At 50.8% G+C, this 18,711-nt stretch overlaps 3 protein-coding genes across 3 annotated transcripts; 1 reads left to right on the top strand and 2 right to left on the bottom strand.

Annotated features, from left to right (window-relative positions):
* The first annotated feature begins 161 nt into the window (after positions 1-161).
* Positions 162-5,259, top strand: SPOUT1 (SPOUT domain containing methyltransferase 1). Its single transcript, XM_031601670.2, has 12 exons — positions 162-342; positions 417-459; positions 573-704; positions 799-958; positions 1,534-1,623; positions 1,906-1,955; positions 2,191-2,321; positions 2,724-2,796; positions 3,151-3,249; positions 3,946-4,048; positions 4,214-4,361; positions 4,545-5,259. Exons 1-12 carry the CDS (start codon positions 301-303, stop codon positions 4,635-4,637), a joined length of 1,164 nt encoding a protein of 387 aa, XP_031457530.2. The 5' UTR covers positions 162-300; the 3' UTR covers positions 4,638-5,259.
* A 336-nt stretch (positions 5,260-5,595) lies between these two features.
* Positions 5,596-7,620, bottom strand: ENDOG (endonuclease G). Its single transcript, XM_031601671.2, has 3 exons — positions 6,886-7,620; positions 6,593-6,702; positions 5,596-5,881 (listed from the first exon to the last, which is right to left on the bottom strand). The coding sequence occupies exons 1-3, from the start codon at positions 7,618-7,620 to the stop codon at positions 5,596-5,598; spliced, it is 1,131 nt and encodes a 376-aa protein (XP_031457531.1).
* TBC1D13 (TBC1 domain family member 13) lies at positions 7,575-18,704 on the bottom strand. The gene is made up of 12 exons (XM_031601669.2): positions 18,553-18,704; positions 18,410-18,483; positions 18,222-18,262; positions 17,771-17,832; positions 17,447-17,546; positions 16,090-16,172; positions 15,775-15,934; positions 14,974-15,181; positions 14,089-14,252; positions 12,571-12,731; positions 12,280-12,337; positions 7,575-11,273 (listed from the first exon to the last, which is right to left on the bottom strand). The coding sequence occupies exons 1-12, from the start codon at positions 18,573-18,575 to the stop codon at positions 11,208-11,210; spliced, it is 1,200 nt and encodes a 399-aa protein (XP_031457529.1). The 5' UTR covers positions 18,576-18,704; the 3' UTR covers positions 7,575-11,207.
* Positions 18,705-18,711: the final 7 nt, after the last annotated feature.

The following is an 18,711-nucleotide window of genomic DNA, read 5'->3' as shown; positions in this document are numbered from 1 at the left end:
GCAGTCTCCCACCTGTTCCCTGGGTAACATCTGCACCACGTCCCACGGCAGCAGTGCTGCAGAACTTCAGCGTTGAGATGCAGCTCAGCGGTGCCCTGCGGTCACCCATCCTCCTGCGCAACAGAGCGCACCCTGCTGAACTCGCCAGGCCGCGCGGGGGATTTAACACCGCCACTGCACCGCCCTCTGTCCAGCCATTGGTTCACGTGACACCGGCTCCAGCCTATCTTAGGCGGGAAGCGGCGCCCTCGGACCAATCACAGCAGCGGAGGGGCGTGGCCAAGGAACGCGTGGGAGAAGATGGCGGACGACGGCGCGGCGAAGCGCCCCAAAGGCGTGCAGGTGGGGCGCACGGCGGTTGCTGCGGTTCCGGCTCCCCGAGGGGAGCGCGGGGGTAACAGCCGCTGTGCCCGCAGGTTGAGGACAGGAAGGTGAACTGGCGGCGCTGGAAGCAAGAGAGTAAGGCCGAGGAGGGGAGCGGAGCCATGGGGGAGCTCGGCGGGGTCCGGCGCTGCCGGCCCTGAGCGCTGCCGGCCCGGCCGTTAAGCGGAGGGGCTTCGTGTCCGTGCCAGGGAAAGCAGAGAAGAAGAAATGGAAGGAGCTGAACCTGCTGAAGAAGCTGGAAAAGCAGCGGGTGCGGGAGCTGGCGGAGAAACAGGCGAAGGAGGAGGAGGAGGAACAGCAGCAACAGCAGGAGGACAGAGGTGCAGCCGCTGGGGGGGCCGAGGTGGAAATGGTCCGTAATGTGCGCCGCGCGCGGCCGGGGGGCGAACCCTGCTGACCGCCTCCTGCCCCCAGGGCGGCACTACACGCTGAGCGTGGCCCTGCCGGGCTCCATCCTGAACAACGCGCAGTCGCTGGAGCTGCGGACGTACCTGGCCGGGCAGATCGCTCGAGCGTGTGCCATCTTCTGCGTGGATGAGATCGTGGTGTTCGACGAGCATGGAGAAGATGCCAAGTAAGGATGAGCTGTGTTGGTCTGCGGGAAGCTTCTCCTCTGTGCTCCTGCGGTCTTTTTTTTAGCTGAGATCGGGAAAGAAATGTCTGGACCCCAAGCAAGTGCTCCTAACACCAGGATCACAGGGGATCACAGGGCCCTCTGGGGGCAGAGATGGTCATTTACCTGTGCTGGAAGCTGGGACACAGGGATGATGGGGATGCTTTGAAGAAGTGACACCTCTTCCTTCAACTTGTCATCTGGACCTGGCCCTCTGTTCACTGGCAAGCACTGCAATGCTGTAGAATCCAACTGCCAGGTTGTATTAAAAAAAAAAAAATACATAAAGATTAAAAATGACAACAACAAAAAAAATCCAAGTAAGATCTTTGACTTGGAGAGTTCCAAATAGAATTTGTTAATAGTCTCTACTCCTGGAGCAGTCCTTTTCTAACGTGGCCCATTTATTTCTGTAGAGGTTGAGGGTGGAGGGAGCTGCTATTCTTAGATTAAGAGAAGGACTTATTCTTCTGGAGACCTGACCCTTTGGGGCTGTGCAGTCCTGTACCGAGTTCAGACTGTTCTCCCTCTTTCAGGAGCGTGGAAGGGGAATTTGAAGGAATTGGGAAGAGAGGCAAGGCTTGTGTGCAGCTGGCTCGGATCCTGCAGTACTTGGAGTGCCCTCAGTAAGTCCACTGTGGTCAGATTGTGCATCTTATTAGTGGAACTGAAATGATAGCAACTGATGATTTGCACGCATCTCTTGTGCTGGAGGCTCTGGGAGCAGGAGCTAAATTCTGTGCGTGTAGCATGATTTGCAGGAACACAGCATCTGATTGCTTCACGTGTGGTTCAGTTTAACAGAAAGAACAAGAGGGACTTGGGGGGGCTAAGCATGGTTTTCTCCTTTTGAATTAGTACAAAGCTAGAACTGACAATTTTTATATTTGAACCTTCTCTAATAACAGGTATTTGAGGAAATCATTTTTTCCAAAACATGGGGATCTGCAGTTTGCAGGTAATGATTCAGTTCTCTCTATCCCAAGCTGTTGACTCCCCCTCCGTGAGCTCTGGCTCTCATTTAACATGGAATGCACAGAACTTAAAGTCTTTTCCCCACCATATAGCACAAGTGAGATGCTGTGCTCCACTGGAGAAGAGAGGGAGGAGGTAGCAGAGCAGCTGTACTTACATTTATGTTCCCATAGTCCATGTTCTGTCCTTAGCTGTTGCTTTCCTGTGTGCTGTTCCAGGGCTCCTCAACCCACTGGACAGCCCCCACCACATGCGGGTGGATGAGGATTCAGAGTACCGAGAAGGTGTGGTGTTAGACCGGCCAAGTAAGCCAGGCAGAGGCTCGTTTGTCAACTGTGGGATGAAGAAGGTATGGCAGTGTGCAACCTGCAGATCCCAAAACAGCTTACCCTGGCACTCTGTCATGTTTGAAACGGGCGCAGTGGGTTACAGGTACTGCTGGGTTTCTGAGCATCCTGCTTCGTAGCAGGCTGGGATGGGGTTTAATGCTGTTGCTGTCTTCTTGTTCATGGCTTCCCAAGTTCTGAGAGGCCCATTCCAGCATATTATTGCTTTGTGCTGGGTTTGAACCTCTGAGCAGCAAAATAAGTCTCAGGCTGATCAGCCAATCACTGTGAACTTGCTTAGCACAGACCCTGATTGCAGAGTTCCTCATTCCAGCCCTAGGCCAGAATAGTCCCCACCCTTTCTTCTCCCAGCCTTCCTCAGTACCTCCAGACTGTCGTAACACTGCTGGTGTCTGTCTCTGCAGGAGGTACAGATTGACAAACAGCTGAAGCCCGGTCTGCGTGTCACTGTGCGCCTGCAGGAACCACAGAACCCAGGTAATTACTGCTCCATTAGCATCTGTGAACTCAACTCCTGCTGCAGTTGGTCCTTCTGTGCGACAGCCTTCAGATTATTAACGTTTGAGGATTCTCCACTGTGTTCTCTTTACTAAATGCACAATTTAATAACACCCTCACCACAGCTCCTAGTTTATTGGGAAGAACTGTCAGCTCTTTGATCAACAATCCGTAGTCCAAGCATGCTCACTTTCCAGAAGGCACCAAAAGGGTGGCTCTTGGCTGTGCAACAAAATGGTGCCTTAACACAGGAGAAACCTCAGGATGTGGGTAGTGAAATTCAGCTCTTATCAGGTGATCGCTGGGGTTGTTCATCTCTTTGCTCCCTTTCAGAAACCAAAGTACGGAAAGGCACCGTGGTGTCCTCACACCACCCTCGCACGGTGTCTGGGTTGTACTGGGGTTACAGCGTCCGCCTTGCCTCCTGCCTGAGTAAGTGCCCAGAGGTTTCTTTGCTTCTTACTGTGCGGAAGGATCTTAATCCCACCTGGGCTTCCACACCAATCCCAGGCCTACTGGGTACACTTCTGCTGTTTAAAACTCTCATTTTGTCTCAAAATGGGTTCCACCAGCCAGTGATGCAGCTAGCACTCATGTAGCTCAAATCTGAGGGTTAAAACTACAAGTGTGAGTTGCCCCGTTCATCTTCCAGTACTCTGCCCTCCACCTCCACATTACCACAGCTCTAAACATCCGCATTGTGGCAACGCAGACAAGAGCTGGTTATCTCCATCTCCATTTCTGTGCTAACTACCTCCCACTTGTCCACATCAAAGCCCACAGTGATATCGGAGCTCAAAAGCCCTGCAAAATCCTTTTCCACTGTCTTCTGATAGAAGGAACATCATAAGCCATTTATCAAGGAATGGCTCTTGGTACCTGCTGAGCTTTGAGGTGCTGCAGTTGAGTGCCAGGAGACTCCTGCAGCAAGGGAATTAAGCAGGGAAAGGGATAATTCTTCATTTAGAAGGTGCATTAGTGGCACTGGAAAGCAATAATTTCTGCTGCTACCACTCACCTGTGAAGTGTCTGAGCTGCTCAGAAGGCAGCATGGGTGAGAGCACCACTATGATGACCACATTTTTTTGTTGTTGTTGTTTGTTTGTTTTGTTTGTGTTTGTTTGCCAGGTGCTGTCTTTTCAGAATGTCCATTCAAGGAAGGTTACGATCTCTCTATTGGGACCTCAGAGCGGGGTAACTCTGTGGACCAGGTCACCCTCCCCTCCTTTAGGTCTGTATCCAAGTGAAAAAGAAGTGTTTATACAAAGCCAATTCTTAATTTGCTTTAAGGTTCAAGGCACATGAGATGCTCCCCTATGTAAATCTTGAAAAATCTGCACTGGTTAGGGGTAAGAGCCATTCTCCCCTCTCACTCTGTCCCTGTGCTCTCCCATAGGCACATCCTTGTTGTATTTGGAGGTCTTCAGGGCTTGGAAGCTGGGGTTGATGCAGACCCAAACCTGGAGGTCACTGACCCGAGCGTTTTGTTTGACTTCTACCTGAACACCTGTCCCAGCCAGGGCAGCCGAACCATCCGAACAGAGGTAAGGCAGGGGGCTGATGGCACAGGAGGCGCAGTGCCTGTGTGCACAGAGCATTTGTCCCTGGCAGGGACACACAGCCAACTGCAACGCTGTTCCCCACAGCAGTGTCTCAGCCAAGGGTCACTGGCTTGCCCAGCAGGCAACTGAGGGCAGCAGTTCTGACTGCTCTTTGGTCTGTTCCAGGAAGCATTGCTGATCTCTCTGTCGGCGCTGAGACCTCACATTGATGAGGCTGTGAAGACTCCCACTGACAGCTCAGAAAAGGAAAACCACTGACCCTGTCCTCCACTTTGGACTACCTTGGGAATAGCCTGTTGCTGTTCAGACACAGAGAATCACTCCAGGAACCCAGCAGGGCCAGCCTTTGGGAAGCTGAAGATGCAAAGTAACTAAAGTTGGCACCACTGCTCAACCAAATCTCCAGCATCTCTTGACCATTCTGCTGCAACATCCAACCAAAAGCTGGTCAGCAAACTGTCTGTCAGCAATTCAGATGTCTTGGGTAGAGAATAAAACAGTACCAAACCTCCGCTTCCTCGAAAGTCCACCTATGAGCACTTTGTGTTGAAGGTGAGCAGTCAGCATCCAGGTAGCTTGCGTTCCAAGCACCCCTGCAGCAGCAATGTAGCCCTCAAGCTTCAAAAGTAGTAATTTAATCCTTGTGTCAAGCACGTGTTCCTGTCGCACAGTTAGTCTGACTCCAGCTCCCCCTCAACTCAAAGGCTTCATCCTTCCCAAGGGCAGGAAGGGCTGGAGCTGCTGCCTTTATCTCAGCAGGAAGGGGGAAGGACATTCAGAGACTTTGGTAAGAGCAGATAAGAAAACGACCAATCCTTTGTGTTTTCAAAGCTTTACTGCTAAAACCATTTTGTGAAAATTATAAGCAGAAATGCAAGAACCTTTCTTTCCTCTCACTGTACCTGTCTTGCTCCAATCCTCCCCTCTAAGTACAAAAATTAACGTCCCTTTGTGTCTTAATGAGCCATGCACAAAGGGATCAGTTACAGTAACACCCACAGTGCTGCAGCTTAGGGGCAAAGTGCAGAGCACAAGGACCTGTCAAGAACTCTGAAGCCTTCCGTACAGCCTGTCCTTGGGACACTGTGTGTTTCACTGTTACATGAAACTGGGGGAGGGGTTGAGAGAAACACTCTCTCTTATTTCTCGTACTTAAAAAGGCACAGGGAAATAGTCCGTGGACTGCCACTGCTACCTGGATTTGGTCGGTCAGAGTTCAACGCTTGTTTCCAGCTGTGATGGCTTTCAAGCTGCTTGTTCTCTTCAAGATGTTTGGGACAAAGAGGAGCCCCGAAGCTCGCTCAATGCTCTCAATGGGAACCAGGAACCGTTCAAGTGGGATTTTCTCATCCACAGGGCTGTTGGGCATCACATAGGAGCGCAATTCAATTTCTCCACTCTCCTTTTCCAGGATGAGCACCTTGAAGAAATGGGTGGGGACGGCCACATGGTTCTTCCCAATCACCTGGTACTTGACATACATCTTCCCATCAGCCTCCATCCTGTACCAAGAGCAATGTCCAACATTACCTCCTACAGTGGTGCCACTTCCAGCCCTGGGCAAGCCCCCACCACAGTGTGACACAGAACAGCCCTACTTCTGTAGTGTAGATGTAACAAATGCTGCTATAACTGAGGCTGGGGGACATGGGGAAGGTGAGCTTAGGTGGGGTCTACTCCTCCTAGACCCCTTCCTCACCTTCTCTCTTTTTACATTAGGAGGTAAGAAAAGGCTGTTCAGAGAACTCAGCCTGTCAAACTGCTCTTCACACTCCTACATAAAAATCACTGCATATAACATCATGCTCTAAGTGGACAAACAGTCCGTGAAATGAAATCTAGGAGCTTCATTCCACAGGGAGAAGGTGTGCAGTTTAATCTGTTAATTTAATACTCTACTAATCCAATACTGCTTGTGACTAAAAACTGCAAACCAAAGTGACTGGGTTATTTTGCATCTCAGGAAACCCACCCTTTGTACTCCCCAAATAATTGAATAAGAAACACAGAAAATAATCGCAATGCTAAGAAAACACCCTTCTGCAGAAACCCTGCAGGCTGCTGGTCTCACCTGGGGGTCTCAACAGGTCTCACCTGGGGTCTGGGCTGCTCGTTTCTGGTTTGGGGCAGCCGGGAGCTGCAGCCCTCAGCCTGCTTTACCTTCCCAGCACAACACATCCTCACTGCGGTCCCACCTGGCTCCTCGTGTTTACCTGGGCAGGTAAAGAGGTCCTGTGCAGACGTAGACGTTCTTGTTGTTCCTTGCCAAGCTTCTGCTGTATTTCTCAAGGTTATTCCAGGCGTTTTGGTTTAAGTGAGGCACCTAAAAACACAAAGACAGCAAAATCAGTCACCACAGCGCTTCCTCATTGCTCAGACTTCCCATTCTAACACATCTTTACATTCCCAGGGCGCTGTGAGCAGAGCTCACCCCACTGCCACACGTAGGAACAGAACCCCTACGTGCCACACAACCGCTCTGAGCAACGTACGCCGGGCTGCATACCTGAGGAGCGACGTTGCTGAGGTAGAAGGTGTCCCGCATGGCCTTCTGGCTCCACTTGTGGTTGGCGGCAGCAGCCAGGTGGCCGCGGTCAAAGCCGCTGCCTCGGTAATCGGCGTTGGTGGCTCGGTGATACTCGTGCACCGAATCGTCCTCCTGGAAGTCGCAGGCGGTGCGGTCAGAGCTTCCGCTCAGCGTCTCCCGGTTGAGCTGCTCAACGACCCACAGCGCGCTGCGGCTCCTCGGGTCGTAGCACAGCACGTAGGACTCGCGGCTCCGCAGCTGCGCCAAGCCGGGCAGGCCGTACTTGGTCAGCTCGGTCCGTGCCGGCTCCGTGGGGGCTGGAGGTCCTGCGGCCGCCGCCACCACCGGCACCACGGGCAGGCGGCCCAGCAGCCCCTCCGCCACCTCTGTGCCCCCAGCACCGCGCTGCCAGCGGGCGGTCAAAGCTGCGCCCAGCCCTGCGCCCAGAGCCAGGGAGGCCCCGGGCAGCAGCCAGCGGCCCAGCAGCATGGCTCTGAGCACAGCCTGCAGCACAGCCTGCAGCACACACAGCCCTGAGCACACACAGCCCTGAGCACACACAGCCTCTTCCTGCTGCACAGCTGCTCTCTTCCGGCACACAGCATCGCCCCTTAAAGGGCTCCACGCACCGCCATGCCTACAGAAGCCTACAGAAGCACAGCCCGTAGCAGTGTGCAAAGAAACCATTTTATTTGGACAACTCAAGAACAGCATTAAATGAGAGACACGGAAGGTCTCGTAAGGGGTTCACAGGATAAAGTACAAAAGGAAAGAGCAGAAGTTAACGAGGCAGCGCCGCAGGCCCCGCGCTGACCGCTGCAGCCATGGGGCGATGGAGCCGGCCCAGCCTGGGCCTGAACACACGGCAGCGACAGCCCTGTGCCCCTGCCCTGCCCCTGTGCCCCTGCCCTGCCCCTGTGCCCCTGCCCTGCCCGAGGAAGGCCGAGCTGCTCCCTGAGCACGGCCTGGCACTGCTGGATGCCTGCGTGCAGCTGCCTGCTGCGCTAAAAGGAGTGTTATAAAAATAGTGTTTAAAAAGAAGCATAAAAGTAGTTTTAAGAGTGATGAAGTGTTCTCTCTTGACCCCGTTCTGGCGATTCTTTCCAGCCAAGGTAAAAACAGAAGAAAAAATAAGTGTTATTTTGATGTACAACTGAGTGTGCTTCTCACCTTCTGGAAAAGGAAGAACACACCAAGCAGTGCAAAGCAATCACTGACACTCATGGGGGGAAAACACCCTCTGCTTTCCCACAGAATCCCCAAACCTACGTCTGACCTTCATCCCACTCACTGCCAAAGGGTGAGCAACTCTGCTGGGTCACAGAACTCAAACTCAGAATCAGTGCTCTGTGTGACCATCGTCCTGGACTCCATCTCCAGTATCCTTTCCCTTCTACCTCCTCACCAAAGCCAAACTTCCAGATGTCCAGGCTACAGTAAGGGGAAGGCAGCAGCCCTTCCTACAGTAAGGGGAAGGCTCCATGTGCTCCAGGCTGAGCAAATCAGAGCAGGAAATGTCTGCAGGGTGGAGAAGCAGGAGCTGCTTGGCTACATTAGCAAGGAACGACCACAAGCCAGTTCATGCTTCCTGAGCTCAAAAAATGAAAAGTAAAATCATTGTCACCAACAGCTTTTGAGGAATGAAGACACAGAAACTAACGAGGAGATTCAAAAGCTGGTGACTTTTTCTCCCCTCCAGAAAATCCGTCTTTGCTCTTAAAGAAACGAACAAGTCTCAGAAGAACAAACATCATTGCAAAGTAGAGCAGCTCCTTCAAAGCCCTTTGCTGCATCAAAGTTGTTATGAGCTCTCCCCAGAGAACTCCAATTAACCGGTTGAGCAGCCACAGGCCCCCCTGGAAAAAGCTGCAGAATGTATCCCACAGAACCCTTCCAGCAGCCAAAGCTCTCACCCCACTGCAAAATCCTTTTAAAAGTGTTCCCCATCACCTCCCCTAAAGAGAACAGCACAGTATAAGCCCTGTGACACGTCGAAAGAAGGCAGCAGCTGTTGCTACAGGAGCATCCATCCACGTTCCAGGGTCCTCCCGCAGGGGCCAAGTGCAGGGCTTGCACACAACCCTGAAAATAAGCGATGTTTTGATCCCTGTTCATCCACTGCCTTCTCAGGTCATTATAAGGAGAACTGTTATTCAGAGCGGAATCCTCACTGCTGCCCACCTAGCAGAGAGAAAACACAAAGGAAGCACTTCTACAGGAAGACAGCATGAGGAGACTCTGCATGGAACTATGAGAGCTACAGCATTACTTTGGGAGAAAAAGTGTTTTGGAGGAGAATAACCCCTGCTAAGGGTCAGACCCTCTGGTTCCACACGTATAGTCTGACAGATGGCCTCCAGTGCAAGGCACCCGACAGCCAGAACTGCTCAGTGACAGAAGGCAGAAGAACATCCACACAGTGGCTAGAGCAGGCAGCAAGCTCCATCACACAGCTGTCCTCGTCCATCCCTTTCATTTTTCTTGGAGGAAAACTCTACCCTATAGGGATTGCAGCAGAGGGAGATGCAGTTAGCCACAGGTACTAATTAGATTGTTTTAAGCTTTCAATTGCTCATATTGCATCACTGCAGTGACACTGGCTGCCACAGCATCACTCCAGCACCTTCCACAGAGGCAGACTTTGCTTGGAATTGTTAACAAGAAGAGTGGAATGTGCACAACCCATCCTCCTGCCCAGCCTTATAAAATGACAGCAGCCTGCAATGAGACAGCCTTCCCTGCAGGAAGTAACACAGGTAGGATGGATGAAGGCTGACAACACAACACCCCTCTCCTTAGCGCCACAGAGGCCATCAGCAGCTTAAGCAGATGATTGACCTTCAACAAATCAATACCCATAAATACTGAAAACTGCAGTGTTGAACAGCTACACAGAGATGAGCCAGCACAGCACAGAAGGACAAAACATTGTGGATTAGTGTTCACTCAAGAGCTTCTGCACAACCCGAGCACCTGGGTGCTGGCAGTTTCTCTCTTTGAGGCTTATGGTTTCTGATCAGCTTGACACTACTGCAGGTTAAGAGTTCTTTCCACAGTGTCTTGCTCAATGCCCACCTGAGCCTGTAGTACTGTATTGAAATGCAGCGGTTTCCCCCTCAGGAGGGACAAGTGTCCAACTCACAATGGTTTTACTCCAGTAGCACTGGTGCACAGAAATGTGGATTACCCCCAGGAGTCAGATAATGACTGAAATGCTAGTATGCCCACTGGATTACACCATAAAAAGACTCCTTCTTGTAGGTCAGATCTGCAATGTGTCTGCTCCTAGCACAAAGTGCTACTAGACAATATCAAGGTTACCGTGACCAGAGCTTACGCAGGGTAATATCCTGTGCTGAGGCAGGAAACCCCAGCACTATGCCTGTGTAAGTCCTTAAGTAGAGCTGTCTTCATGCAATTAGATGCCCATTTCTTGTGTTTCAGAATCCTGATTGCAGTTAGATATGCTCCAGTTTGAGTCAGGAAAGCAGCCTGAGGTCCCAGCCTCCCTGCAGCAATGAAATCGTGCTCTAAGGCTTAGTGTAATAAGGCTTGACTTCAAACTACACTTCACTCATAGATGAAAACCACCACAGTCTTCTTTCAAGGAGACCTCTATGGTAAGGTGATGCAGGCAGTTTCAGTGCACAAAGCTGCCTGCTGTTATCACGTCTTCCCATCATGGTTCCTCAAGGTCTTTCTCATGAGAAGGGGTCCAAGCTGCTGGATGTCAGATGACAAGCACCAGAAGCTGACACAACCTTCTTTTTTTTTGCACACCCCAGGGACAGCTAAGTGCAGATACGAGGGAGAAGAATCCAGAAGCTACTTGAATGGCAGAACGTGTGACTTCCTTGGGATACATTCTGTTCACAGGAGAAAGATACTTCTATACTCACCCACCAAAATCTACCAGATCCACACTGTCCCTTCCCCATCAGAAGTAACTCCATGCGAGCTACTTTCATGATGCAGAAGGAATCCACCCCTTGAGGGATATGCAGATAGATGGTTTCTTTCTCCATGTGAAGTCATTAAAAAAGATATAAAGAACTGCTTTTGGCAGCACAGAGGCATTTGAGAGTTGAAAAATCTGGAGTGCAGGGCCCAAGCAGATAGGGAAGTAATCAGTTCTTGACCTAATAAATAGAAGAGAAGGAAGTCTTCAAGGTGGCCAGTAGCCCAAATGCAAAACCTGAAGTCCTGCAGAGATCCCTAGGAGTTTTAATGCACTACACAGGGCCATCTCCTAAGATCCTCTGCCATACAGTTTCTCCAACAGCTTTAGTCAGGCTCATGGACTATTTGGAATCCTGAAGTTCCTTGGCCTTCTTCAAAATCAGGTGAACATCAGATATAGGATAATCCTATAGCAAAGAAATGAAGTGTAAGTGCCAACTTAGCATTTGACATTGCTCCACCTAAACAAGGCAAACCTTGACAACAGCACTGTTAGCTCACTAGAACACTGTTAAGTTCAGTTATTCCCTTAACAGAACTCCCTTAACTCCCTGTTCTGTAACTGATCAAGCCCCAGTGTCCTTCAAGAAGTTTCTATTAACTTATCCTCCAGTGGTAGCAGGCCAGCTGACTGCACAAGATCTTCAAGCCAGAGGGCCTTATCAAAGCCTGCACCCCATACAGTCTGAAGCAGGAAGTGGCAGAGTCAGAGATATCCTGCTGTTCAGAGCAGATGTTTCCAACCTTGGGCTCTCATAGATCTCAGAGCTAAACAAAAGCCTCTGCCCAACAAATTTAACACTGCGTGTTTCAAAGCTTTGATGGAAAATGCTTTTTTTTTTTTTGCAAACCAAGGAATGTTATAAGCCTATGTAGTCTACAACAGTGTCTCTGTAAGGCAGGAAGGGTGCATGAGCAAAAGACTGTGTGTCAATGGTAGTGCTGGGCTCCAGACAGCATCACTGTGCCCTGCCAGCAGAAGACCACAGAAGGAACACTGCTGAGCCCCTTGCTATTGGAGACCTGGAAAGGGGAGGAAGGAGAAGAAACCCTACAATGCTAGGAAGCATAGAACAGAGGAAGATAGAACAGAGAGCATGCAGTCACATTCTGCGTGTGAAAATGAAAGCCCAGTTAATGGCAAAGGGAGCAGAGACATGACCACCAAGGAAGTTAAAGCAGTCATCCATCTCAACTGAGCTCAGTTTCCCTGCAGCGGTGGGGATCACAGCATGCAAAGATTTATACTTCCAGTAATGAGCATGCTGTATGACCAACATTAAGATTTCTGCACACGGCCATCAGAAACCTGGTACCTCACCTCAGCAAGACATGCCCATACCACAATCCCTCTCACAGTACTATTTCAAGGTTCTTACATTGCAACCTATGCCTGCAATATTTAATCCTTACCTGTAGCAGCCTCATGTTGAGAGTGAAGTCTCCTTCCAGCAACTGATCCCGGATTAGTCTGAAGGATGGAAATTACTCCAGTTACTTTTGACTCTTTACAGAAGAGCTTCAAAAAATGGACTACAACGTGCCTTTACAGAGACTTCCGAGAACTCTTCCACTTACCACTGTGACAAATGACTGTGACCTATTCATCAGATGCAATAACACACACCCATAGAAGGTTCCTAGACCTATGGGTTTCATCAAAAGAGAGAAAGAAAAGAGCACAACGGCCACTTCCATACTTACGTCAACATGGCACAACACACGAGGAGCAGAAAATCGAAGCGCTTATCGTCAGCAAAAAGGGAGTCCCAGATCCGGATGACATCTGGCAGCAGGAACTCTTGGGACAAGAGCAGCGTCAGCCAGCGGAAGGCAAAGAACTGGGGTTTGATGTTCTGCTCTTGCTGTCAGACATGCACCAGACAAAAAATGAATACAGCCCACCCCACACAAGAGATGCAGCCCTCGTTTCCCTCCCCATTTCCACCCTGTAATAGCTCTATGCTGCCAACCCATGCTGGAACATCAGCAAATCCACCTCCTCCTATGAAAGCTTTCACATTTTTGTGACTGTGAAAGATATTCAATGCAACCACGTTCCATGTCTACAGACAAAGACAGAAAACACTCCTCTAAGACAGGAGTCAAGGAAGCTTTTCTTCCTAAAGGCACTGTGTGTGTTATTTCAGTTAAACTTGCAGAGTAATTTTAACTTCCCATCTGAACACCACTTTATCTGCAAAGCCACAGCCCTCCCCCCCTCCAGCAAAGGCGCTGTTTTTTCAGGATTTCCTCTCCTTTCCAGAAGCTCTGCATTTATCAAAGCTTTACTGTTCACAGAAAGAAACAAAAGATGGGACAGAGTTCACACTGACGGTCAGTAAGACACCGTAAGCACCTCCAGCCTCTAGCTTTCTTGTTTTATTTTTAAACTATCAAATCCAAGAGATTGAAACTTTAAGCACAGTCAAAAAAGCTCAGGATCCTGATGACATTCCTGAAGATTGGTTGCTGCATGGCCAAGGCCATTTCCTGCCAGCCAAACAGTCAGTCATTTATTTTCTCCCCCCTAAATCAGCCTTCAGCCAACGCTGTGGGTTGTGTCACTGTGCTGACAGATCACCTTTTGGATTACTGAATATATCTCACCTTTTCTAAATGCAAAACATCTCCAAACAATCTGGTGAAGGCTGCAGTAACAAGGACAGCTTCCCCTTCCAGATCCACCTTGGGCTTCCACATCACACAGACTACAAGACCTGCGGGGGTTTGCTGCCTGATACTCTACAAAATCCACAGCAATCCATGGCACCCTGAGATCCCCAGTGGAAGGAAAACGGTAGAATTACGCGAGCAGGATTTTGCAGCTTTTCTGCTTGCTTCTGCAGGGAGATTTGTTGATGTTTTTGATGACAAATTCCAAGGAAACTTTACAGCAAAACTTGTGTTTCCATCTCCAGCTCGAATCCAGGTGACCAGGGCTGGTGGCCAAGTCACAGCTGGCAGCCTCACAACAGCTACAGTTTGCACTCACACAGGGGAGGAAAGCTTTGCTGCATCAGCTCACTCCAGCCTTACTCCAAGGAGAGCTTGTTTCAGCTTACAGATAAGACAGCCCCTACGTCCTGCTGGCAAAGGCCTTCCCACAGCTCCTCAACCTCTCTATTCAAATCCAGGAACAGCTGAACAAAGTTGGCTGACATTTGAATGCTCCCTCCCCCACATTCCAACCACGACTAAGAGAAACACCCAGCTCCTCACCAGCTTCAAATACAGCTCCACATCCTTTTCCTTCAGGGTAGAATAGACCTTCTCCATTTTGTAGGTTATACCACACTGAGAATCATCCAAGCTCTTAATGAAGTTGTCCCGAATTTCAGCCATTAGGTTGGTAAAGCAGAAAAACGTGTCAGCTTCAGCGTGTTCTGGGGAATTGAAGAAGGAAGTGAATGGAAGCACAGAGAAAGCATCGCTGTCAGAGGCACAAAGCTGCTCTGGGCTGATAACCTCATTGCTGTAGTGCCTCTCACAAGACTTTGGCTGTGTAGAGCTGCTGCAATGCAGGCCTGTGTGCACACTGAGGTCGTTGTGACACTTTGTGACACTTATCTGTGGCCCAGAAGACCACCTAGTCTTGCTGCCATGAGCACACAGCCCCAAAGCTTTGAAGTGGGAGCAACACAGAACTCCCCAGTTCATTATTCTTCTTGCCCCACCCTTTCTGTTGTCCTTGTTAATTAAAAACAAAACACACACACACAAAACAGAAACAAACAAAGCAGCAGAACAAAGAAAACAACCCCACCGTAACCCACACAGACGTATTTTTAGCACAAGAAGCAACAAAGGACTTGTATGGGGATTTCAGGTTTCAGTCAGGAACAGAACTTTGATTCATACAAAACAAAAAATCCCCCAAATCTCCACTTCTGATGCCCTCAGCACTCACAGCCCATTCAGTTTCTGTCAGTCTACTGTGCTCCCAGAAATGCACATCCCTTTCTGCATTTGTTGGCTTTGGGGGTTTGTTTGGTTATTTCCTGATCAGTCAAAACTGAATTGCTTAGAGTCTCCATCCTGAAACACTCCTTCACACAGAGCATGCAGCACAACAGCCCCTACCCAGCATCCAAAAGAGCCTCTCACCTTTCCACTCGCTGTTAGGATCTGTAGCAAAGGTGTAGTAAAGGGGCCCCACTATTTCATTCATCCCCTGAACGTAGGCTATCCCGGGGTTCAGCTTGGCATAGATGAAAAGGATTCGCTCCACCACTTCCCAGTGAGCTTCGCAGCCATTGGGCAGAACTTCGTACTCACCCAGAGAGTTAGGAGATGATTTAAGAGGGGAGCTCACCTGAAGAGCAAGGCAAGACTAGAGCTGATGAACAAAGCAGTCTGTGCTGCAACAGACAGTTCCCCTGAACCACTGCATCACCTGATCCCACGCAGTAAGGAAACACAGCAGGGCCACTTCTTTGTGATGCAGGAAAAGGGGACAGACTGCAGCCAGCCACCTTCCCCAGCACCCAGTGTGCAGCACTTAATGATCTAACACCCAAAGAGGAAAAAGACAACACGTTTCAGCTCTTCCCCAGCTCTTTTCCCAATTACAGTTTGAGGAGACCCAGCTCTGGAAGACTCTATCAATTCAGCTTCAGTAAATTAACCCTTCAGTGCTTTGTTCCCATGCAGGAAGGGACATCTCAGGCATAGCACATCTTCCTGGAACTCGGGAAAAAATAACCCTTAGCATTAAACACGGCTATGACTCCTGCCAACTCTTAGGCATGCCAACTGGTTCTCTAAAGCTGTCTAGCCACCAAATACACCGTATCTGCTTCTGCATTCACATAATTCCACCAAACAAACACAAAAAGCCTGAGAACCACCAGCAGCCCCATCAGGGACCACGCCATGCCCCACGGGCAGCCCACACCCAGGCCTCACATTTGTAACCCCGCTGCGGTTCCGTGCCACCGTCTGTGACTTCAGTGTGGTTTGCTCCACCCGCTTACGCAGCGTCTCAAACTCATTTTGGGGGTCCAGGATTAAAAGGCAGGGGTAGTCAGTTGGGCGCTGGAAAAATGCCATGTCGGGGTACAGCCTCCTAGGATGGATGCAGGAGGAAATCAAGCATAAGAAGGAAGTATGTGCCCAGTGCTAAATAGAAAGTTCAGTTGAATATTAAACTCGATTTTCAAAGTACAAAGTATTAAGCAAAGCACTCAGGCTCACAAACCTGAGTCACTACACCATACACACCTGACGTCTTTGTCTATCTGGAGGAGCACCTCATTATCCTTGAAGTAAGTATTCCACCGGCTGTCTGGGTTTGGATTGAGGGGCTAGAGAAATAAACAAGACAAAAACAAGCATCCTTCAGGTGCACCAAAGCCCTCAGTAAACGCACACTGATGTACCATTCCTGCTGTCAGCCAGAACCAGAACATGGCCCAATCCTTCTGGCACTCTGCTCAGTGCTGTTTCTTCAGACAGCACACACACACACTGTAGGAAGCAGATCAGAACTTGCAAAATAAGTGACCGTGTAGATTCACTGAAGTTAGAAACCAACATCTCCAATTCCTTTTCATATCCTTCTTCATGACTCAACTCCCAAATCAAGCATCCTGTCCTCTACAAGGATTCTCAATTGCAGTTCCAACCTGTATGAAGGAGGTCTTTGCACCCAGTCCAGGAGTTAAGGCAACACATGAGTACCGTGGGATATCTCAGCTCTGAGAAGGCTGATTAAGCACATCCAGCATGCCCAGCAAAAAGGAAATGCATTATTAATGCAAACAACCTGTCCCCTATCTGTCTAGTTTTCCATTATGACAAAGTTGGCTCCCCCTCTCCCACGGGCGCTTTCTTTTCTCCAGATCAAGATCTGCACAAGTTAATAATCATCTGACAGGAGAAAAGAAAACACCATAAAAGGAACATTCCAAGAGATCCAAAGATCACCGTAAGCTGCCAACGCACGGAATGTTACAAACACTGTAGTTTTACAGCCCTGGTGGCTCACAGCAGTGCAGGTGACCACAGGCCAGCAGAACATCAACGTTCAGCACAAGCCGTGGAAGCAGCTGTAGCATTTACAGTCCTTATCTTCAGTTATATCATCCCCTGCCTTGATGCAAACTTCGCAGCGTTTTCAAAGCAGAAAGGGATGCAGAAAACAGTCAATAAATAGTAATTAAAGAAGTCATTCATCAGCAAACTGGAGATAAATCAGCCTTCTGCTGCGGTCCAGCTGCACCCTCGTGCCTTTCAGAGCAGCCTGTTCCCAGCACACCCACAGATACAGCAACCCAGCAGAGTGTCTCCTTGCTGGAGGGACCTCTCACAACCCTCTGCTCTTCCCCAGCAGACCCACAGACCACACAGCCCCAAAGCAGCAGGGAAGACACACATGCAGCTGCACACAGCTCCATCCCCAGCTACCACTGCTTTGCCAGTAACTCAGCAGCTAAAGGCTGCTCAGGCACACGGCTGGCACCCAGGAACTGCCCCTCCTGCCAGCACGGGGCCAAGAGCAGCACAGCAATGCAGGCTACAGAACCACAGTTGGGAGCTACAGGGAATGTCCTGCAACGCAAAGGTCAGCAGCACTTACATGGTCCTCTAAGGTCACATCTTCCCTTGAGACACCGAGGTTGGCTTTGGCGATCCCAGGCTGAATAATCATTTCTTTTAGGAACTGGGAATACAGCTCCCTTAAGGAGGGAAACGAAGCAGATAACATCAATGTAAGTGCTCAGCCTGCACCGCTCCGCTCAGCCTACGTCTCATTTTCTATCGAGCTGAGTTCAAATCCACAGACCCCAAGAACAGCACACGAGAGCAATTCCTTTTACAAAGCTACTTAATTATTTAAGGCACCGCTCCCCTTCTCCACAGATCCCATTAGAACGAAAAGAGCAAGCAGAGCCGTCCTCACCTCTGCTTCTTCAGCAAAGAGCTCCATAGGGCCCTCTCTAAGGGGAGGTAGTTCAGCAGGATCTGCGCAGGACACAAACACACGTTAGGATCTGAGGAGCGCGGTGCCAACCTGCGGGCCGGGCCGAGCCGAGCCGAACTGAGCCGAGCCGAGCCGAACTGAGCCGAGCCGAGCGGAGCGGAGCGGAGCCAACCCAACGCGGGGCAGCGGCGCTCCGCACATCGCTCAGCGCTCTGCCCGCCGGCCAAATCGCAGCGCCCGGAGCTCAACGCACACGCGGCCACCTCCGGGCAGCCCGGCAGCGACGAACTGCACGAACTGACGCGGATTCGAAGCGGCTGCCAAGTTCTGCACCGTTGTTTTATTTATTATTATTATTATTATTATTATTTTTAAGCCGTTATGCACCCCAAAGCACCGCCGGAGCGGCAGCACGCAGCGCCAGACGCACCTTCCAGCAGAGGCAGCGCAGCCCTCCGTCAAACGGGATTCCTGCGGGACAGCAGAGACGCGGCCGTCATTGCCGGTACGGCTCAGCCCCGACGGGGCGGCCGCGCCGAAGTTCGAGGATCGGAGCGGGAGGGGCGGCCGCGGCCACACGGAGCGCCGCGCCGCGCCGGACCCCCCCGCCCCACTCACCGCTGAAGCAGAGATCGCGAAGCTTGCCCAGAGCCACCGTGGGTTCGCCGAGCACCTCCTGGAAATCCGCGATCCTGCGGGGAAGCGGCGGCCGTTAGCGAGCAGGCGGGCACCGCTCCGCGCCCCCCCGGCCCCGCACCCACCTGCTCCGGTGCAGCCGCGACATGGCGGCCCGACCCCGCGCAACCGCTCCGGCTGGAAGCGCCGCGCCCGCTGGGGGTGCGAAGCCCCGCCCCTCCGCCCCTCGCCCCGCCCACCGCCGCAGGCCCCGCCCACTTCGCGTCTCCCGGGGCGGCGTGAGG

Source organism: Phasianus colchicus, chromosome 19 (assembly GCF_987193195.1).
Source record: "Phasianus colchicus chromosome 19, bPhaCol1.hap1.1, whole genome shotgun sequence".
Classification (NCBI taxonomy): domain Eukaryota; kingdom Metazoa; phylum Chordata; class Aves; order Galliformes; family Phasianidae; genus Phasianus; species Phasianus colchicus.
This window is presented reverse-complemented; position numbering and strand designations above follow the sequence as displayed.